This window comes from Miniopterus schreibersii (assembly GCF_964146895.1).
Source record: "Miniopterus schreibersii genome assembly, chromosome: 2".
In the NCBI taxonomy this organism is placed as follows: domain Eukaryota; kingdom Metazoa; phylum Chordata; class Mammalia; order Chiroptera; family Miniopteridae; genus Miniopterus; species Miniopterus schreibersii.
The window spans coordinates 80,946,945-80,970,926 of NC_138102.1; the positions used below are offsets into that span (position 1 = coordinate 80,946,945).

General features: G+C 37.6%; 1 protein-coding gene across 3 annotated transcripts in view; it reads right to left on the reverse strand.

Moving 5' to 3' along the window:
• Positions 1-23,982, reverse strand: part of LCP1 (lymphocyte cytosolic protein 1) — a 49,841-nt gene that overhangs the window by 21,939 nt on the left and 3,920 nt on the right. The window contains exons 1-8 of one of the 3 annotated variants that reach the window (XM_081127377.1): positions 14,643-14,714; positions 8,923-9,010; positions 8,125-8,288; positions 7,827-7,956; positions 6,372-6,504; positions 3,884-3,965; positions 2,124-2,289; positions 664-806 (exon numbers count right to left, since the gene is read on the reverse strand). In XM_081127377.1, the coding sequence (XP_080983503.1) occupies positions 664-806; positions 2,124-2,289; positions 3,884-3,965; positions 6,372-6,504; positions 7,827-7,956; positions 8,125-8,288; positions 8,923-8,986 (882 nt within the window). In that variant the 5' untranslated portion in view covers positions 8,987-9,010; positions 14,643-14,714. Of the gene's footprint in view, positions 1-663; positions 807-2,123; positions 2,290-3,883; positions 3,966-6,371; positions 6,505-7,826; positions 7,957-8,124; positions 8,289-8,922; positions 9,011-10,663; positions 10,700-14,642; positions 14,715-23,982 lie in introns of those variants that run through there. The other 2 variants (XM_081127378.1, XM_081127376.1) reach the window with 2 other exon arrangements.

The window sequence follows — 23,982 nt, forward strand, 5'->3', positions numbered from 1 at the left end:
TTTTCTTAGAGAGGCAACAGAGTATGGCAGTCAAGTATGTGAACCATGGAGACCAACTGCCGGATTTAAATCCTGACCCTATCCCCAGCTACGTGAACTTGAACAAGTCACTTAACTTCTCTTTACCTCTGTTTCCTTATCTGTAAAATGAGAAAATAATAATCCTTATCTCAACGGTTTGTCGTTAGGATTAATGACTCAATAAATGTATAAAGCAGTTAGTGCCTGGCACACAGTAGACACTGTATGTGCTGGCATTAATGTAATTAGAAGAATCCTCATTTAATTTTTTTAAAATGAATCCTGACTTGATAGTCTCATTTATAATATCAGAAAGACATTACAGTCCTACACATACTTGACAAGCAGTCTTGTCTCTCAGCCTTCTTCTCTCTCATCCTCCCCCCTCTGCCTCCTGATACTGAAACTCCTAGAAAGGCCCATCTCCTTTTGTTGCTGTGCAGTTGCTAGACTTCGGACAGATGTGTGCATGGCCCAGCACATGGACTTGAGGACAGCAAGCCTTCCAAAACAGCACGCGCCAGTCTCTAACTAAACCCAGAGTCTAAAGAGAAGGGGCCCATTGTCTTGGCCTTTTCTCCATCAACGCCCAAATTCCCTTCACTGCTGCAGTCAGTCATGTTCAAACTACACTCCTCCTACCTTGATGTCGGTACTGAAGTTGCTGATTTTGCTGCAGCCTGCATTATCCAGGTGGTAATTAGCCCATCTCAGCAGGAGCTCCTCAGGGGACAGTTTCATCAAATCCTCCAGACTCTCCCCATCTCTCAGAAGAGCAATCAGTACTGAGGAAGCACAAAAGCAGAAGTAAAATGAATACAGGGGATATATGGGAGAATTAATTATAACTCCCATTGTGCTCTACTGGAAAGCCAAAGATAGCATGTTATCTCTCTTGCGTATAGGTATTTACAGCTTTTCCCACAGAGCAAACACTTTATTATTATTCCCTAAAAAAAATGTGTAGGGTACTGTGAGTTTATTCATTATCCCTATTTTTCAGATGGAAAAGAAAAGGCACCAATGAATCTCAGTGCTATGCCTAAGAATAAGTTGGCAGAGCCAAGGAAATAAACAAGACTATTGGCTCAGAATGCTCCACTGGGTCTGTCAGACCACATTTCATGAGATGACATAATGACTATATTTACTGTCTATTCTCATAGGTGTTTTATATTTCAAATGCTTACCTGAATAATTAATTATAGCAGCTCAAAAAGTATAATATCAACTCTTTCCTCTATATTTCCCAGATGAATAAATATTTCTTGCTCAGTTAAAAGGTTTAAATTTAGCTGAGGTCATTATTTGCAAATCAATAGTCTTTCTTGTGGGTTCTGAGTTCTCTATTTGTTTTTTCTTCTTCTTTATATTATGCTTAATATATTGGTTTTATATTACCCCAGGATTCTTCACTGGTTATTGTGATTTGGACTTTAAAAGTGTACAATAACATTATATATATATATATTATACATAATATTTTATATTGGTAGGATCTGTACCTGAAAATCAAAAAGTAACACTGTATTTTATGTGATACTTATTAAGATCTATTACTTCAGTCTAAAGGACAGGGCTGTAATTGTTTAAATGCAGATAGGATGCTCAGAGCAAATAGAAAAAGATTGACAACTACATATTTAATTGAGAACTTTGAAACACTAAATGTAATTTTCTATTGTCTTGGTAAGAACTAGACCAAGTTTCTCCTAATCTATTGCTATCACTTCAGTATATGAATGTGAATTGCTTCATAAAACACAGGTAAAAGTAGACTTATTTGTTACAAAGTGTCTAAAGGCAAAGTTAACTCAGTAAAGCTCTTGAGACTGGAGTCGCAGATGCTAGACTGATCTATAGGTTCTAAAAATGCATTATTATTAGTCTGTAGTCTTAAAAAGCTTTTGTTCCATTGTTTTAAAAAATCTGGTCAATGTGGATAAAATCTGTTATATTAATACAATGAATTCAATATAACTATAGTTTTCAAAAATTGAGGATTATGAGCTTGACTCTTCCTGACATCACCTCCTACAGCCCCCAACACATTCAGTAATAAAAAGCCACGTCATTAATCACATTGGAAGCTTTGTTTGTACCTTCATTTCTGCTGATTTCGATGTCGGCAAACAACCCAATCTTGATGACTTGCCACAAAAGTCCCAGAACCAGGTAAGGCTTCCCCTCCTTTAAGTCCTCAGCCCCAATGTTAACCACGTGGCACCCGATGGCCGAGGCAGAGTTCAGAGCCAAGTTCAAATTCTCCTGAGGGAGAAAAATCATGCACGTTTTGTTTTTGACTTCGCAAATGCCAGATGATAATTACTGATCGGCAGCAATGACAATATTTTGCTTCTGGAAAGTTCACAGGTCTAGAAGCACTGCATTTTGACATTGAGGAAAGCAGTGAGTAATCACTGGAAAAGAAAATCCAGTAACCCAGACACAGAGCTTATGCAGTGCCTAGTTAATCAAACCAGAACCCTGAGCTGGAGGCCCATTCTGGTCAGGATGAAACAAATGAGTCATATATTTTTCCATCTTGCTATGTGATGGAGCCTTCACACTCAACATCTCTGTCAGCCAGAAAAGAGGGGGTGGCTTTGAGGGGAGGACATACCTTCAATGCCTTGTCACACTGTTTATCATTAATAACACAATTGTTAATGATCAAGGTCACATAAGAAAATAGCTTTTTGACTTTCAGTTTGGGTAATAAAGGAATAAAAAAGGTACAAATAAAATTTGTAGAAAAGATAAACAGTGGCTCTTACCAGGACAATTTGTTGAGTATCTGTAATATCTAGAGACCTGAGCACACACCTCCACACACAAACACACACCCATGTGTGCACACACATGCACACATGTATGTAGATTATATGTTCTTATCACTAACAACAATGTATATACTATAACTCATATTCGGTTGGCATATAGTCAGTGAACTTTTCAGTCTAGAATCTGTATACTCTTCTAGGGTCCAACAAGGAGGACTTATGAGAGTCAGATGCACAGAAGTAGGTTTTATGACAAATTAACAAAACAAAACACTGACCTTCAGTGAACTGGGAAAGTAAATACGAGAAGAAAAGAGTTTTTCCCCCAACTGATGAGTGAAAAATACAAGTTCTCCTTACGACTGAGATTATAAGTAAATTTAACATTAAATTCATTCACATAGGTTTAACCACCACTGTTCTCTTTGGTTAACAATTCCATTTTAAAAGTACATGGGGTTGCTTAAATCCCAAAAGGATGTCATATATTGTTCATGATTTAAGAAATGAGACATGGCTTCTTAGAGAATTACGATAATGTTAAAATACTGGAACATAACATAGAAATACAGCTTACTTACTACTGGTTATTGTTCCAGTTAATCAACACACTGAAGGCATAAAACAGGTTAAATTTATCACTCTGGTGCTGCAGCAAAGAGCACTGTGAAGGCTGTAAGAGCACTTCCCGTTTTTCACCCTCTCACTTCTTAGAAAGTCTTATCTTTTCAGCTAAAATGCTGTGTATTTGGCATCAGCTCAAAGGTAAATTGCTAGGGAAAGTTTAAGTTATGTCTTTACCAAAGTAGATTTTATTCGTAAGTGGCCATAACAAAGAGTTCCCCAACAACTCACACCCCGCTAACCTTCTCCCTCTTCCAATGCCCCTACCCTGCCTGTTATATTAGTAAAAGAACAAATAGCAATGTGTCCCTCTACCCCCACTAGTCATGACAATCACCAGCACAAAGCCCAGGGTTTGGGAATAATGCCTGAGCTCAGAACAAGTCTGACTCGGCAGCCCTGGTGCACACTCCGTTCCAGCACAATCCTCTGAAAGAAACAGAGAGAAGACATACCTGAATTGTGAAAGGGGTGAGTTTCTTTTTGTTGATTGTTCTTTCATCAATTGTGTCAGGCACTGAGAGGTTGATCATTTTACTGAAAGAAAAACAATTAAGTTAAAGAAAGCAAGCTTCCAAATAACAGGGCCCAGTAATGCTGAATTTAAATTCTAGCAATATCATAAACAAGATGGCAACATAATCTGTGCTACCCAGTGTTTAGATATAAAATCAGTTATGCAAGTTTGATGAGATTCAAACTATCTGTGGGAAAGGTTAATATTCCTAAACTTATACTAATATATTGATCCAGGAAATAAGGACCCCACTTCACTCACTTACCTTAAAAGCTACAAAATTATCTTGGTTTCCTTAGTATATTAGGAAATTCTGGGTGGACAGCCAAAGCAAATCCTCCATGAGTACTTTACTTTCTCAGCCATAAAAATCGTTCTACTTTATAAAAGATTATTATACACTTTTGAGCATATATAATGTCTAAATTTCTATTTGATACTTGGTCAAACTCTATACCTTTAATTAATCACATGATAACATGTTTTATATCTTTCTGTAGTCATTAATATATCAGCCTTTTATTTCACCCACTAACACATTGATCAGACATCCAAAGCAAGCAAGTATTGTTTATGAAAAACTGATTTTACCTAAGTTAGCATTGATATAACCTTCAATGGGACATAAAAAATAAATTTCGTTGCCTCCATCTTATTTTCAAAAAAGGGGGTTAGAAAAAAATACAAATAACAACAAAATCAAAGAATATTAAACTTGACTATGGCTATTTCTTTTTTTAATGAGAAGAGACATCAGCATTAACATTTGTTCCTAAAAGTTTTTAAACAGCTACCTTTTCTTGGTGGTTGTATTTCTAGAACTTTACTTTGGTGACATGTTTCTATAACTTTATCGTGTGTGTGTGTGTGTGTGTGTGTATATATGTATATATACATATATTTAAATAAAAGACATTTTTCTACAACATAGGCAGAACAAACTCCTAAATTATAATTGAAAAATATGAAACTGAAGTGAACTAGAAGCTCTGGGAGATGGTGCTGCAGAGAGGTGACTTTAAAAAGTGTAAGATATCCCTGTCATTGAAAACCTTATAGCCCAATTACAGAGACAAAAATATCTGGATATAAAAGGATACCTAACAGTCCAAAGCAGGACATTATAATGGCTTCCAAAGTATTACAAACAATACGTGCTTTAAGAATTCAGTTAAGGGAGAAATCACTGGAGGTTTGGATGGGCCAGGAAATTACACCATAAGTGGATTTGTATAGGAGGATAGGATGGGGAAGGGCATTCTTAAAAATAAATAAAAGGCAAAGCCGCAGTTGCAAGTTATAAGCAGGGTGTGTATGGGAAAGAGTCAGTATGCTTGCTTTCATTCATAAAGCTATTCATTCGGTACCCTGGGCTGGGTTCCTGAGTCAGGGGGTCGTAGGAGGTAAAACTATAAGGAGATTGAGGAAAGGCCATGGGGGAGGTTGGGTGCCAATCAAAGGAACCAGGACTTGATCCTGTAGGCTAGGTTTTTTGTTTTTGTTTTTTATCAGTTGAATCTTTAAAAAATAAACTCTAATAAATAAAATATCAAAAGCAGAATTGCTCTGGTCAGAGCAGAGAAAAGGGGCTGAAAGTCTTGCTCACCCATCTCTCCCTTCAACTCCTGGGCTTACCTGAGATTGGGCATTTCAAACCTCCTCACTAACACCATGTTTTATGATGACAGAGAAGCTGCTGAGGGAAGAGCTGCAGAAGCATTCACCAAAGGATGTATTTTTTTCCATTGATTTTTTTTAGAGAGTGGAAGGGAGGGTGAGAGACAGAGAGAGGGACACATTGATTGGTTGCCTCCCACACATGCCCCAACTGGGGCCAGCCATCTGCAACAGAGGTACGTGCCCTTGACCGGGAACTGAACCCTAGACCCTTCAGTCAGAGGGGTGACGACCTAACCACTGAACCAAACTGGCTAGGGCTGCAGAGGCATTTTCAAAGACTCCATCATGAATTGACCAGCTGTGTTTTGAGTCTCCCATAGAAAGAATACATACATTCCTCCTTTTCAGGTACCCTCAATGGTGCATTTGTGTGCACCACTTACAACTCTCTTTGCATAGGACTTGCAGTGGATAGCTCCAGTTATCATGTTGCTATTATTAATTCTGTCTACTCTCATGTAAGACATGAAGCAAAGTGTCATGTATTCCAATGAAGCAATATGTTTATGTTTGTCTCTATACTGTGCATCCCTCTCCTCTACCCAAGAAATAATAGTTTTACATTTCACTATAAGTTGCTCTTGAAAGTACTTTTCTCTCCTGGACTTCCAAGTAAAAGTACAGAAAAGCATTTCAAGTCCATCTGATCACCAAAGGAATTTTGCCTAGGATAAACACAATTAATTGTTGGTATTCCAGAAAATTCTAGGGAAACCTTCGGAAACCAAGAAGGAAGTGTTATTTACCAAAGGACGATGCCATCGCCAACAGCATTGAAGAGATCATTTGTGTTTGGATTCATTGGGATGACATGCCGACAGTCAGGGTCATTTTCCAGGGCTTTGTTTATCCAGTTAACGAAGGCATACTTCTCTTCCTCTGCAAGTAAATGATTAAAATGACTTATTTGCAAAGTAAAAATCTTCTGGAAACGAAATCATACATGTGGATCTTAGATTCTCATGCCCAGAAGAGACATTGTGAGGTTATCTCACCCATTATCCAATCATCTCACATTTATTGACATTTAAAAATCTCAGATGATGGGATATAAGCATAGAATCTGTTCATTCTAAGTCAGAAAACATACAGCAAGTAGATTTAGAAGCTATATATGCAATTATTTTATATTTAAAAGCAAATTTATAGCTATATTTTATATGCAAATATATAAATAATAAAAGTATTTTTCTTTATATTTATATATAATTTAAATATAAATGTGCTCTAATTCTTACAGAGTAAAACTGGGGGTTCTCCCTTTATTTCTGCTGATTTAAATGTGGGATGATGACAGGCAATCCTTGCAATATCTGAGTTTCTTTATAATGAAATTGCTATGAAATGAAATCATTTGTGATATAATCTTTCTTTCCTGTCAGTGAAGCTGCCAGAGGTGGATTTTAGAAATTTTAATAAAACATTAAGTTATGCCCAGCACCATGTTTCTCAATTTGTGTCTCCCAATTTGAAAGCAACAGTGTCCCTCCAAAGAATCTTGAGTCACGAAAGTTTGAGAAACACTGCATAGCATATCACTGTCTTGAAGTTTCATAATGTACATTTACATAGCAAAAGGCTGTGAAAATTTCTGTTTCAAAATAAAAAGCTAAACTTTGTCTTAGCAATTATAGATGGTACTTAACCATGAACATATCTTTAAGAGCAACTAATGTTTTGAAGAACTCAGTTTTGGGGGTTGTTGGATTACTGTACTGTTTGGGCTATTAGAAGTTTCCATTAAGGCTGTTGGATGGCAGCTTTCAGAATCTTCAGAAAAAATATACCACTTTCTTCCAAATCAATGAAAACACAATTTTTTGGATCACTCAGCAGGCATTAAGAATAAACATGAAGTTTGAAAGTAGAAGCCCGAGTAGCTCATTTTGTCCAAAAGATTTACAAAGGAATTTTGGCTGCCTTTAATGTATTTTTTAAATGCTGATAAGATTATTTGGTATTGGGCCCTACCTAGAGCTGGAACTGCTGGCCCATTCCTACATAGGAAAACAGGCAATAGGCAATAAAATCTTAATTTCTGTCTTTCTTTGCACCCCTTAAGTTTGACTACAAAGTTTAGAATCTGTAATCCCAGAAGATATGGATCCTTTCGACATGGTTCCCTTCTCCCTCTGCCCTCAGCTCTCTCCTCATCCCAACACCCTTTTTATCTCCATCCCACACCCATTAGCACAACTTACCTGAATAGGAGTGTTGGGTGCCAACACTAGACTGCTCTGAAGTACCACCAATTGCACAAATCCCTTCCTTCTTATTGATTGCTTTTCTAAAGGTCTTGGCGACATCGGTGCTTTTTAGGCCATGAAAAACCTGCAAAAATATAATGTATCTATAGAAACCCAATATGTGATAAAAAAAAAAACACACAAAGAATATGTAATGTTTAAGCAACGAGAGTGGAAATGGATTTCTGGATTTTTTTAAAAATTAAAGTTCCAAATTTCAAATGCATCTCCTTGTATTCTGCATCATACTCACCTTGATAAACTCATCAAAGCTGATCTTCCCATCCTGGTCTAGATCACCTGTAGCCATCAGATTTTCTGTAATTTCTCTCACTCTGTACCCAGGCAGAGGCAAGCAAGCAGCCTTGAACAAGTCATTCAACTCATTGCAGCTGATGTACCCATTCCCATCAGTATCTGCAAGGCAAACGATGAGTTGTAGTTTCAGAGCAATTCAACTAACAGCATGAAGAGAGGTGAGAGAAGGCTAGGTGGGAGGAACACAGGCAGCAGAGGCAATCATTCAGGGGTCATGGCTTGACCCCATGAAAGAGTCCGTATCTCACAAGAGGACTGTTGCTATTAGATGTGGTCTTTAACATCACTTCCAACATCCAGGAGTCATAATTTCAAAACAGAGATGTGGCAACAGAATCTAAAGGGACTCTAATAGAATCAGATGGGGAAATAAATCATAGGCTTAGTGACAAAGAGTAAGAAAAAGTATGAAATAACAAAGGAAAGTATACCAAAAAACAAAAACAAAGAAAAAACAACAAAGAAAACCAAAAAAAGTAGACATGATGTAAAGATGAGACTTAGACGCCATTTTCAGGAAAAGCTAGAGGTAAGAAAGTGTCCACATTCCATGTTTTGATAGAGAAAGAAGTATTTTTTTGAAAGATACCTTTCAGAACTAAGTTCCCTAGCTCCTTTAACCAATACCACCATATTCTTGTCACTTTTGCTATTTTTCTCATTTTACCATTTCAATGAATCTGTTCTGAAGTTAATAGAGAACTGTGCCACTCAAGATACCAGGTCTACTCACCAACTTTGGCAAAAGCTTCTCTGAGCTCAATCATTTCTTCCTCGGACACTGATCCTCTGGCCATTTTTTATTGCTTTAGACAACAGATCTGCAGAGAGGGAGAACATAAGGAATGATTGTTGTGCATATTAATTTTTAATGTGCCAATTTCCTTAAGAAGCAATTTCTATTTATTAAGTGAAGGAATATTTCTCTTCATCCCTCATGATTTACAACTATCTTTCAAAAGTGTAAGAAATAGTATCTTTTTTAATCTTCCATGTAGTGGTGTCCAAAGATGGCCCTCACCAGTCTCTCCTCTCCCTGTTATATACAGACTGCTGCTTATGTCAGGAGTGGAGCTAATTTTCCTCCCCTTGAATCTGGGCTGATCCTGTGACTGCTTTGACCTTTTAGAAGGCTGGAGAATCCATGTCTCAACTGGAAACTTCTGCTTTCTGCCTTTTTGAACGCTCATTCTTGGGATGTTCCCTCTCACTGCCATGCAGCGAGATGTCCAAGTCACAAGAAGAAGCCAATGAAGGGGAACTGGATACTCTGGTTAACAGTTTCTGCTGTGCTCCTCGCTGACAGGCAGTTTCAACTGCAGCCACCTGACTAGGCCATTCTGGTAGTTTCAGACCATTGGAGCCCTCAGGTGTCCACAGTCTCAGTCAACATCACATGGAGAGGAAGAATCACCCAGCTGTGCCCATTAAACCAACAGACTCAAGAGAGATGATAAAATGATTGTTTTAAATCACTAAACTTTGGAGTAGTCTGTTATACAGCAATATACAACTAAAACACTTAACTTGTTCCTAGATGTGTTTTAGACATATTGTCATGTTTGTATTTAAAATTAATATGTTTGACCAACCCAACAGATAAATTTTATAACTTACAAGGAAGTTATGAAGTTCTATAAATATTTAGGGAAAAAGGAAGAAAATCTGACTCAATCCATATATGGGAATCTGAGGGGCTTTTAGGTGTTCTCTTCTCAGAAAGGCTAGTTTTGCTAAGAAACTTAATGTCAATGCTGGAGTAATTTCCCTTTTCCTGTGCATTATTGCTGCCTTCGGGTGAGTAGAAAGAGAATGAAACAGAAAATGGATTATACTGGAGAATATAATGCCCCTAGCTAATCCATACCAGCAGGTTTCAAATAGGAGTTCCACTAAAGCAGACTGGATTTCCTGGTGGGGTGAGTGGAAGTGTGGAGGATGAGGTATTTCTATAATTATATTTTGGGCATTTTAGCAAAAGTACAGATTTTTAAAAATATTTTAAATTTGTGACAGGATGCTGTTTTAAATTGATTTCCTTTTCTACATTTTCACATTCTATAATGCTGTATTTTTTCCTAGTGGCAACCAACAAGCACACAAAAATGGAGTTTTAACACTTAAGCCTGCAGGCCAAAAATGCATTATGCTTAATTTGGCAAATCCACATTCATTATTCACCAATTTACTATCCTGTCATGTACATATATCAGTGCTTTCAAACTTTTGTTTCCCCATGTGACCCTTTGTTAACAGAAACTTTACATTTAAATAAAAGTGAACAAATTCTGGGAGCTTTTAGATTAAAAAACCCAAATCTTCTTGCTTCCACTATCCTACCTCCTTGTCACCTTATGTACTAATGGGAACTCCAGGATGCATCAATTAAAAATTTGATTACATATATTGTTATTTTTTAAATTCTTTAAAAATATATTTTACTATCAATAAAAATTAATTTTATTATTATTTACCTTATCTATCTAAAAAGGCATTGGTCCATTGGGTTGTCTGAAGGATAGTAGAAAATGTTGAGGTCTTAACTGTATAAGCAAACACAATCTCATTTACACATCACAATAACCCTCAGAGGTAGGTACTGACTATCCTACTTTCTTGTCTTCACTTCTCTTCCTTCCTTTTTGTCTGTCTGTCTATCTCCCCCCTTCTTTTATTTCTTCCTTCGTTTTCACCATCTTGTTCCCAAAACAATTTGAGCCAGGTTACAAAGATATATCCAAATTTAAGAACTAAACAAATAAGATTATGTGATCTGTGAGAAGGAGAAATAAGATGTTGGCAGGGGAGAGTATTATTAATACTTCGAATACATGGTTAGGATTACAAATTTCACTAGAAGTGAGCTGAAAATCTAGCTCCATGTTCTCTAGAAACTAATGCAAAAATGGAAACATCGTCAGTTACATAACTCTATATGAGACAAATCAGTTTTCTTAGGGCGGCAGAAATGAGGCTGATAGTAATACTTTTACCCAGGCCTCAAAAATAAGACACTTGGGGGATATAGAAAACACGATTTTGTATTTTTTAAATAATGTCCCTCAATGAAGGCTAATGGCAGGAAGCAGAAGCTCAGGAAAATTAAGATACATTATCTCAGATTACACACGTAGGTAGAAGAGCAGCGAGGATTCCAATTCTCAGTCTTTTCACCTCTCCCATGATGTCTATTCAGGTTCCTTTATATTTCTGTTAGACACTCATTTCATCCATCCATTCATTCACTCAGAAACTTTTCATTAAGTATCTTTAATATGTATAACCCATGGGAGATTAAAAATAATTATAATACAGAGAGCATATCTAGGTGTTCTAGCTTAAGAAGCTTTTGCTTTCGTGAGTTAAGAAATCAAGTCTTCTGTTTTAAGAAATTAGTATGTAACTTTGTACACTTAACTACATTCTTGTGACTACTTTGGTTTGTTTCTCCTTTATACTCTCTACCAATACTCCATATATGTATTAAGAGAAGGCTCTCCCCCATCATATTTTAACAAGGCTTTTGGTAAAATCTGGTCTAATGCCCTAGAGCTGGCTGGCCCTTCTTGGTTTTAAGTGTTTTAACATCTCTTGGTTCATGAATGTCCAAGAGATTATGAAATAAATTCACCCACTTAACAAATATTTAATGAATGCCTACTATAAGCCAGGCACTGTTCTTCACTTCGGTTAAAGCATGTCTACACTGACCTAGTTACCCAGAAAGCATGAAACAACTTGAAAGGTTAAAGAGAATAAATAGGATCTCTAAATCAAAACCTGACCCTGCTTTTGACATAAGAGTTTTAGATTTTAGACCACTATAAGAGATTGGTGACAAATACAAGTAAAGGCAGGAAATGATAATACATTTTAAAGGTCAAGAGCAGGGCCAAGGAAGAAAAGAAAGATCACATTTTGAGGTGGAAAAAAAATAAATGAAGATCATGCTATAGTGAAAAATTAGAGAAAATATTTTAGTCTAAAAATTGCACAGCCCATTGAAATAAATGACCTAGAAAGAGAAAAAGGCATTATTTTAAATCCATGTAATTTTTAAGCCATGGCAGGTAGGCCAAGATGAAAAATCTGAGCATCTGAATAACTATATTTTGCTAAGAGATTTATAAATGAGTTCAGCTCAGAGAAGCCATATAGTGAGACAGTTTTCACATTTTAAAAATACAAAACACATCAGTAATTTAATAATTAAAGGAAAAGAGAGTTGATTGAAATAGTCTAAAAGGATGAATAGTCAACAGCTTAAGTTACCGTGATACTGTTTGTTGTTTGTAGGGCCCAAACATAAAGAGATAAGTCGCTTTTACCATCAGAATGAGCAGAAAGTCCTGGAAACACAATCCAACTTTTAGAGACACAGGAATCTAAGGAATAATTTACTATAACCACCTCATTTTATAGATAAGGAGCCTGAAGGTCCAATGAGATAAAATGCTTTGTCTATGTACAAGTTCTCAAAGCAATGCCAGGCAACAATTTGTCAACACTGTTGCTGGTGAGCAGAGCAGCAAGAGAATGGAGGGACCATTAAAAGGGCCACTGCAGCCCATAACTGAGAGAGACCCTTTAACTAATTGAACTGGATGTGCAAATAGCAGCATTTTCACAAAACAGAGAAACAGGAGGACGAAGTCATTAACATGCAGACTGGGCCGTTTCTAAAACAGACATTCCTAGGGTTAGAATCAAATATTAGGTACTTGACATAACTTATTAATGTGTTTGCCTGGAAAAAATACACTCATTTTAATGCATACATATTTGAAGGTATGAGTTGCAATAACGTAGGTAAAATTCATAAAGACAATTTATGAGTGTTTCAGTTTGCAAATTACTGGCACCATATTAGCAGGAAACTCTAGAGAGGTCACTACAGTAATGGGATTTGCTGATGCATTTGGAGCCTAAAAAAAGTAAAAGGCATGTCCCTTCCAGGGTGTGAATGATCAGTTTCTTCAGCACTGCTCTACTCCTCTTGCAGTAAGTGTGGCCTTTTTAAATAACTATGTCATCTAACTATGCCCTGCCTGGAAGCATTTTGAAGTCTCTTGTAAATCAGTGGTGAATTTTGAAGCCCGTTTTTGAATCACTGCCCAAATCTAAAGAAGTGAAACATACAATAGGACCTTCAACACAAAATCCAAGAAGAAAAATCTCAAACCATTCTCTAAGTCACATCTGGCTGCTAGTTTTTCTGTGAGCAATTAAATTTATTAAATCAATAGTTATAGAAATCCATGACATTTAGCCAAAGAGAGTACTAGTTGGTCATTGTTTTAAGGTTATTTTGAATGTCATAAGAAAATCAAATAACCCCTCAAATGGCAAAAGCCACAAAACTTGTTCATTTCTCTAAGTCAGAGAGTTTTGAGTCCCTACTTAAAGGAGGCTGGTATTTTTCAGATTGGTAGTGAAAGCAAACTTCTGAGAATGACTTCTTATAGTAAAAGCACCTGACTCAAATTCCTGAAGTCGAATATAGAAACTATTTGTAGGTGCTTACTATAGAATACAGTGCTGTAGAACTTACAAAAGGAAATATGTTCTGTAAAATAAATGTAAAACTGTAAGCTGAATTTTCTCTGAGAGAAAATTAATAATGAAAAGAAGCAGAAAGAATGGTAAAATATGACCTATCCAGAGTGAAATGCTCACGGGCTGGAATCATTTCTGAAAGGTGATAGTGTTGTGCTGGTCAGTGTTTTGATTCAATATATTGATGCCCAATTATATAACTGCCAGGATCAGGGATGCACCTGTAACCTGGCATCACATTGCCAAGGGACTCTTTTGAATGTGCCCTACTTTTCCTGCAACTTGACACAGTGAGTAAAGTAAAACTGGAAACTCAGGACCTAAATTCCTAGCTTTATCTCAATAATTTCAGTATGTATATGGGGGGGTGGGGGCGACTGTACAATTTCTAAATGCCTCAATGAACAATGACTGATCCAAAACAACATGCAATCTAGAACATGATTAATATAGCAATCTCTAGAGTTAGCCTATGATGACTAAAGAAGTAAAACGTAAAATACATGGGACTTCAACACAAAATAAAAGACCCATAAGGTTTTTAGAAACTTAGATAACAAAGGAGTTTGCTTTCACCTACTCCTATTCCCTTTATTTTATAACATAGACCACTTTAGGGGGTCTAACTATGAGTAATCAGCATATATTCTCAGGACATCATTTGTCTATAGATACAGACATACAAAAGCTTTCCATAAAAGATGATTTTGAAAATGTATTTTAAAAATGACTTTTTTAAAGAAGCCAAATAATTATAAATGGTCTCAAATACAGATAATCACTTAAAGAGGCTCTTATGAATTCTTTTATCAAGTCAAAATTTCCTTCTTATTATCTTTTTTCTCCCTGCATATTCACTGATTCTCCAGGGGCTGCTTCAGAGAACAGGATTCTTACCTCTGCAGCCTCAGAGGGAAGAAGGAGCAAGGCCGAGGAAGGCTCTTCACAGTACAGATTCAGTGGCTCTTTCTCTCACTATCTGGGGCCATGTAAGCAGTCATAGGAAAGCAGCAGGCCAGCTTACTCCAAACTTGAAGAACCAAATGTTGCTCTGGAGCTACTGTGGCTTGATCACTGCATTGAGGGGCTTCTGAAGCTGTATATAGCATAGCACACAGGGCCCAGCTCCGTTACCAGCTAAGGAGTGCCCACAGCCTCTCTTCTCTCATCCAACACCCCCTAACACCTTTGCTTTCTATGAAGAATGTGAAACAGAGCAAAAAGGGGGTTCTCTAAGCTTAGCCTGGGGATGCCCTCGTTGACTTGGTTTCTCTCTCTTTTCCTGAGCTGTAGATAATAATAGTCCTCATGTTAATGTCTTGAAACTCCACAGCTACCTTTTGCTTCACATTCTCCTAGCAGGACTTTAAGATCCAGACTCTCCTCTATTGAAAGCTCAGGGTATCCCTGGATCTTTTCAAAGAGTTGACTATTAATATGAGCTAGCTGATTATCCACTGTTACACAATTACCTCAACACTAGATGTCACTCATTCATTCATACATTCATTCTTTCACTCCACCCCTGAACACTGCTCTGGTTACGGGGCTACACACACAGGGGTTACAAAGGCTGGGGCTTCATGAGGCCCACAGTTACATGTCAAGTTTCAAACTGGACACAGAGATTATAGCTCACTTATTGAAAAAAAAGTTATGAAGGTCAAAAATGAACAAATGAAAAGGATAAAGAAGGGCTAAAGGGAAAAAGATTAGATAAGTAAGAAATTAGCACAAAAGCTTATCAAAAATTAAAAGTATCAAACATCTAAATCAGCCCATGCAATAAAGATATTCAGAGAACTTATACACTTGTACATCTCCAAGGACACCATAACTGAGACACCCAGCAGGGAGTGGGAAAAGGTGCTGAATTTGTGGGTTGGGAGACCTAGGCTACCACCTGTGTAACATCAGATTCCATTTGCCTCTCTGGGTCTCAGTTTCCTTACCTATAAATTAAGAGATGAAATCCCTTCCAATTTAAAAGTTCCAAAAGTCTATTCATTAGTTGACAAATGTATGCAAAAGTTAGAGTCAGGGTATGGTGTATTTCAAATGAGCCTAGAAATAGGGACAGGGTCTTTCATGAGCTATGGCCTTGGCCCTGATGTGATTTCTCTGGGAGGTACCTCTTGAAATGTACCCAGCATCTACCATCCCCACCTGGCTCTTGTTCTTACCTCAGCAGCAGGTAAAGCTCAGTTCCCATGCCTTCTCTTCGCTGACCGGGGCAGATGCCTATAGTTCAGCTGCTCAGCACAGCACAGGAGGGTTACCAGAGCAGCATGTGGGATCTGCTTTCTGGGATATCGCCACGTACAGCATGCTGATGCAATTCACTCCTAGCTTCTAGGCAAGACTATATGCAAACTGTCCCAGAAAGCAAGCCACCCACTATTTTCTTAAAAATATCCAAATACGGAAACCCTACACCTCTCTGGTGTCTCATATCCCTATCCTGTAACCTAAATCTTTTCTGATACGATTCAAACTCCCGCTCTCCTGGGCTTTTCTCAGCGGGAATAACAGAAGCTGCTCAATTCATAAAATTCTGTCACATGCCTTGATGACTGCCACCGGGCTTCCAAAAAAATTTGTTTAACCTGGTTTTGGAGGCTTATTTTCCAAATCTTTAATAGTTTTCTTTGCTATGTTCGAGGTCTGTGCCAAGTTCCTTAAATGATAACTTAAGAATAACAGAGTCATAGAATGCTGTAAGGGTGAAGGGACCTCAGAGATTATCTGTCTGGCCACTTTCCTCCTGTCACAGAGGAGTGAAATGACAACCAAGTTAAAGGATGTGCCTAGTGTCACAGAGCTCATTGGGACTGGAATCCAGGTCTCCTTATCTCTCCTCTTTCTTTTATAATAAGTTTTCAAATCTAAGAGGAAATGCTGTTCTTTAAGACCTGCTCAACATATGATTTTAAATAGCTTATGAATATAACTTCATGTCTGTTTCCTGTATCTGAAGAAAAATGTAATCTAGGTATTGAGAAGGTGTTGTTTAGGTTTAGACTACAAGCAACATATGCCAAATACTATATACACATGCTATTGGCACCTTCTAGGTTACAATGACCAAGGCAAGGGGAATGTCTCCTGTATTCATCTGTATATTCATTCTTGACTTCGCATGAGGGCCTTCTGATTTTCCTGAGCAACCAAAATCAAACCACATTAAAATAACTCACCCTCAGGCATAATGCTTCAAAAGACAAAGTGCCAAATTCATAGATGAATATTAAAATCACACCCTCAGACTTGTAAAAACAATCAGCATGGTTTCAGGGATTCTGGTCTTCCTGGTGTTGGGTGGGACGTCAGTGAGATCTTCCTCCTTTGAACTCTGTTCAGACCACTGCAGCATGGCACCTGTGCCCATATCCATGTTTTCCAGCATATTATGAGATCACAAGCTGTAAATCATCTCACAGTGCCAGCTCAGTATATGTCATATAGCAGGTGCTCAGGAAATGAGTTGTAGACATAAACTAAGCAATTTATCAACTAATGGTATACAGGGCTCTAAAAATCTATTATCACCTTCTTTGAGGTGTTTCATAATTATATTCTTGTTGTACATATATATAAAATCCCTCCCACTGAAAGGTACAAACACCTAGGACAAGGCAAGTGAATGCTTCAAGTTTATATGAAACCACTTGGCTGGAGAAATGACTCTGATGAGTAGATATGTGGACTAAAGAGCAGCAATTTTCAAACTAGCCATGGAATGAGCCCTGGCCCCACCCTGACAACCACCAGAGAGACCACCAGAGATTTCCCGCTAAGGTGGCACAGCCTGGGACTGGGCTTCTTTAAGTTGTTTCTGTAAACCCTGCTGGCTCCTGGTGATGGCTGGCAGTGGGTCTCTAACTGAGTATACAGTGTCGGACTCTCAGCTGAGTCCTGCTGAGGTGGGAGGAAGGGGATTGTGGAGACGGAGCAGGGACTGGAAGGAGGATACAACAAAGCCAGGATGCATGAACCCGCGCCCAAGAAATCACTGGGAATGGGTGCTAGAGGAGATCTGAATGCAAGCTGCATATCACTATCTGGACTATGAAATTCATCCTTTGGTAATTCTAAATGTCTGCCATAAGCAAATTCATATATTTGTATATTTCTTCTTTTAATAAATGCCTGTCAAATACCTACCATATTTGCCAGGTCCTGGGTTAGATGCCCATGACACAAAGATGTGACCCTGACTATTTAGGAGGAGAGAGAGGCATTAGTCACTAGGTTACGGGAAGACCATTTTGATCCACAGAAAGAGGGAAAATAGCTCTCTCCTGGAGAGCCAAGCATGGCTCTCCAGAAGAAGGGACATTTACTTGGATGTCCACAGATGAAGAGATTGTTTAAAGATCAGTCAGTCTATCCTTATTTATGTAGGATGATTAATCCATTTCTCTCCATAAAAAGGCTATCTGTATTGAAGTCAGAGGAACCAATAGCTAAAGGACAAATGAGACCAGCTAATGTTTACTGAATGGTTACTCAATGCTCAATGTTTATATGCATTATCATATTTAATTCTCACCACAATCCTATGGAGCATTATTATAATTACCTCTTTATAGATGAGGAAACTGAGGTTTAAAAAACTGGCCTAAGGTCACATTGCTATGAACTGGGAAAGTCTCCTTGCTTATGCCAGAGCCTAGTGGTGGCAACACCTACACTGCCTGCCCAATGCAGACCAACACAGATGTGGGCCTTTCTGGAGGCACCTTTCCTAGTGCCTCTATTTGATCTCTGTATCTCAAGTTTCTCTGCTCTCCTTTGGGATTACTCAGGTTACTCAGCTCTGACCTCATGTTAGTTAGGGACACACACACTTCTGCAAGATTTTTCTTACAACTGGGGCTCTTCCTAAGCTCTTTTGAGAAATTCTAAATGTCTCTTCTCTTCAGTTCCTCAACACCTGAGGGAAGAATTAAGAAGAATATGGCCCTGGCTAGTGTGTCTCATTTGGTTGAGTTTTGTCCCATGCACCGAAAGTTTGTTGGTTCAGTTCCCCATCAGGGCACATGCCTACGGGTTGCAGGCTTGATCCTCGGTGCGAGGAGTGCAGGAAGCAGCTGATCCATACTTTGCTCTTACACTGATGTTTTTCTCTCTCCCTTTCCCTTCCTCTCTCTCTAAAAATTAATAAAAATATTTTTAAAAAAAGAATATGAACACCATCAGGCTTGATCTTGACCACTCCTGCCTGTGTCCCCTGCCTCTGGTGGAAAAAGAGATCCTCTTCATTAGTAGCCTCTATACCTGTCATCCACTCACATTTAATAAAGCACTGGCCTTGTCCTAGATATTGGAGCTAGAAAGATAAATAGTTCAGAATCCTTATTCTTGAGGGACGCACAATCAGGTGGAAGAAAATGGTTATGCAACTTAAAGATTTCACTAATTTGAATATTGTACAGCAGCAATTTTCAATTGGTGCGCTGCAAGAATTTTAAAAACATGAAACACCTGACTATTTTAGTCAGGGGCACAGATTTCTTTTCCCTCAGACTGTCAAATCAAAAAATGACAACAGCCAACACAACAATAACTGTCCAGTGTGAATGAATAAAAATTATACCTACTTCAGGTTGGCAAAAGATATATTTTTTTGGTGTGGTGCAAAATTTTAGTAGTTTATGTCTGCCATGGGGTGAAAAAGGTTGAAAATCACTGCTTTAAAGGTATTATTACCATGCACTATAGGAGCACAGAGAAGGAAGTGCTTAACTCTGCCTGAGGAGAGAAGGGAAAGCTACATCTTAAAGAACCAGTAGTAGCTTTCCAAAGAAGCAGAATGCAGAATGGCACTCCATTTCTCCATATAAGAGAAAATAGCCCTGCAAAGTGAGGAAACAGGCAAGAGCACATCAAGGGAACTGGGGAGAGTTTAGCATGACTGGCCATGGATGCAGGAAGTAGAACTCCAGAAGGGGTTGGGGCAGTGGCATTGTGGTCCCCTTCCTCACTAGCTTTTGCTTCCAGAAGGGAAACCTTGGTAATTTAGGCTCTCCTTGATATCATCAGTTACAATGCTATTTGCATTCACTTTAAGTAATTCAAATACTCTTTATCTCCCTCAGACAACAAAATGATTCTGCCTAGAAGCCATGTCAGTTTGTTTGTATGCACATAGCTTCCTCCTTTTATTACCATCTCCCATTTAGAAAATACAGACCTGCAAAGTGAGGAGAGAAGTGGACATGTTAGAAAATTGGAAAATGTGGGCCTGAAAAGTGAAGTTTCTCCTCAAAATCTCAAAGTGAGTCAGTGACTAGTCTGAAAAGAGAAGTAGAGCCTCTGGATCTTGGTTTGGTCTAGCCATGGTATGGGAAAAACAGAAGTCAATTAGCGTTAAACAACCTAAAGGTTAAAATACCCCTTTAGATGTACAGTCAATGAAATTACGTCTTAGATATGTGACTGCAGAAGAGAATAAGAGGAGGAAGTTCTTATTCCTCATGTTTCAAGAATGGCACAGGCTTCTTAGTTTACAGTTTCATCTATGCTAGAATACAACCCACCTTTCTCCCAGTCTAAGCCAGTGGAAAGGCATTTGGGGCATCCTACAAACCTCACCCAAACTAGGCTAATGAGCTTATCTTCCTTTAAATAATTAAGCTTGATATATCTATATAAAATGAACTAAGAAGCAACATGGTATGGTGAAAAGATACTGGATTTTCCAATGCAACTGCTTCTTGCTGTGTGTTTTGTATGTTACTTCAATTTTCTGAGCCTCAGTTTCTTCACATGTAAAAAGAGAATATTAATAATCCAACCACAGTGCTCACTCCATAGGGTTGTGTTGGAATTAGATGAGACAAAGTGTTTAAGTTGCATAAAACAGTGCTTGGCAAAGGAAAGGAGGGATAGATAAAGAACTAGAACTTTTACAAAATAATCTTGGGGAACAAACCCAATTTCTACTATAAGTTGTATGAAATATTATGTAAAATCACTACCTAAAATCCACAATTATATGCATGTTATGTGTTTGTGTGGGGTGTAAATCTAGATTTCATATCTGTGCTCTATCTTCAAATGTTTTTAGCTTGGCTTGTTTGGGCTCTGGTACCACATTTTTCATCAAGAGTCCTACAAGTCAGTCTCAAAAAGATATTGCACAATTGGTAGATGATACCAACTAGAAGCCAACAGTATTGGTATTGGCTGATCTCATGTTGAGTGGTTAAGGGGCTCTGGACTTAGATTTGCCTAATATACTAATGGTGGAAAGTACCTTCTAAAACTTGAGAAAGTGTGGCTAGAATGGGGAAATTATAGCAACTTTAAGAAAAGCTGCATCCATAATGAGTCATGAAGAAAAAAGAGATCTTTGGGTATCTGTGATGAGAACCATGGGACAATACTTTCTCACTCTCAGGTGCACCAATGCTCGGGGACTGATCCTATTAGCCTGTACTCTACATCTATCAGCTCTTCACTTCCTAACTCTCTATTGTAGTTTGAGCTGAAAAATCACTGAGACACTGTTCAACAACATTTGTATATTAGCAATGACAACAGAAGCTTCTATTTATTCTTAATAGTGTGACCTCATTTTCTATAGGCTCTAATTTTAAGGCCTTTGTACCACAAAATCCTCAAGCATTTATTTGCTTGTTTTTCAAATATGTTTGGTATATCAGCAAACCCATCAAAAGGAGAGTTGGGATCTCTGTCCAATGGAAATATGACATTAGGAATAATCATCCAATGGTCAATCACAGAAAAGAATGCTTAGACTCATTAGAAAGCAGCTAGTGGATAATGTTAGAAGAGACAATGCCATTTAAATTCATGCATTTATACCTTTAAGACACTGAATATATAATGGGAAAAGGCAAGGTGTGAATCTTGGCTCTGGGACTTACTGGTTCTGTGACATTGGACTTGACCCTTCCTGAATGTCAGTTTGGTCATCTGTTATAAGATAATGATAACACCAACTTTATGCATCTTTTTTATGGAAATAAGAGCAAACACATATCAAGTGCTTAGCATGATGCCTAGCAAATAGCAAGGACTCATTAAGTCAGCAGTGATAGCAGAGTGAAATATACATATAGATTGATAAAATGGGGTAATGAAAGGGAAGGAGAAAATGAAACCAAGAACAGACCTGGGAAATAGATAGGACTTTCCCTTATTTTATAGAGGAAATTGAGTTTCAGAAGGCTTAAGACATTTGCTCAGACTCCACATTTAGTAAAATGCTAGAACATGAATCCAAACTTGCCTCCAAATTTGCTTTCTTCTTTATACCATATCTGTTTGTTTTATACACAAATATTGTAGACATACACTCAGGCTCATAGCTTTAGAAAAACTGACATTACATATATTACGTACCTTATATATTATATACATTATACAGGGGTAGGCAAAAGTAGGTTTACAGTTTTAATACAAATAAATAATACAATAATTAATACATAAGAATATAAGAATAAACTGTTTTTGTATATTCACAACTGTAAACCTACTTCTGCCCACCCCTGTATGTGATCACCCAATAGATTGCCTTTTTCTGTGATCACAAGAAAGAAAAGAGAATCAGGAATATTTTGATGAAAAATCTCAACTTGAAAGACACTGAGGGAAGGAAAAAATCTGAAAAACTCCTCATAGTTGCATATAATATTTTATCTTTCCAAAGAGAAAAAATTTTAAATGTTTATAAAGCACTGAAAATGACAGGGAAAGTTCATTTCACATTTTTAAGATGAAGAAAGGTGGGTCAATAATATAAAACTGCATACTTGCTTCTCTTTTTTTTCTTACTTTCACTTTGCACAGTTACCTAGCTTTTTCCATAAGGAATGTCTATCCCACTCTTCTTAATCTGGCCCTCTTGGTGAAGGTAACATGAGATGATAATGTCAAGGAGGTGCCGAGGATCCACATTTTAAAATGCTACAACTGAGGCTAACAGAGATGCAGTTCTAACTCTAAATTTTGCCTCTGGAATGATGAAAAGGAAGAAGATGCAAATTTTATACAAATACATTTGTATACTTCTTTACTTCATATATTTGGATACAGAGTTTGGATAAATTTCAGTGATAGCTACAAGACCAAGGGATCAAAATGCAGGGTATTATTTAAGTGCAAAGTAATCCCATTGACTCACTTCCCTCTTGAAACTACAACCAGAGAAAAAAGGAAAACGAATTATCTGGGAGATTGCAATTCACATGCTTAATTAATTTGCCTGCTGAATTTGGTGTTTTGGCTTTTCTGCCTGTGGAGAACATAATCTGTTTTTCATTTTAGCTCAGTCAGTCAAGATGTATGTGTATGTGTGTGTGTATGTGTGTGTGTGGGGGGGGGGGGGAGAGAGAGGCCATCCATCCACGTAACTGGAGCTGGAGTAAAACAAGAATCAATTCTGCAACCACAGAACTGTGGCTTTGCTAGTTCCTTAATTTCACATTTTAGCTTTTCTTTCTGCCAGAGAAAACAACCAACCATATTTGAGAAGTAAGCCTCCTTATAACCTGCAAGCGGGGCTGATGCAGGCATGGCTCTGAAGTTGAGCAAAACTTATTTTAACTCAGTAGGTGGGTCACTTTTTACCTCTATATTTCAACTCGCAATTAAAACAATCTTTCAATCTTTTGCAGTTTTTAGAATACTTATATCTGGCCATTATTATATAATTGTAGACATGCATATTTGGGCCTAAATACTAAACTGTTTAATTTATTCCTGTCTCTCAGTCACAACAATTAGAAAATGTGCCACTTTACTAACCTATAGTATTATAACTTTCTAAGACTGATAATAACTTTTTAAAGCTTTTGAAGGTAGAGATCATGTTTTATGACACAAGCAAAGGACCTATAAATTGGTAAAAACCAAATAGTCAAGTGCATAGAGGAGCTGAATAAATACTGATGATGATGATGATGATAAGGAATAGACTGTTTAATAAAAGCAATTATAACACAGACGCATTTATTTGGGATAAATTATGATTATTTAAGTTCAGCTTGAGGGCTTAGGTGTAAACAGCAGCATGGTCTGCTGCCTGTTTACTCCAGGAGGTTTCCCCTGGAATTCAGCAGTTAAAACAAAACTGATTCAACTGTAGAAAATTAAAGTAATCAAATATGTATTTGAATAAATTAACTAGTCTTGGATTGTCGTGATGACTACATGCATTAACATGGTTAAAATGCTCACAAAGTACTCAGTTCAAAGTGAGTAGTAC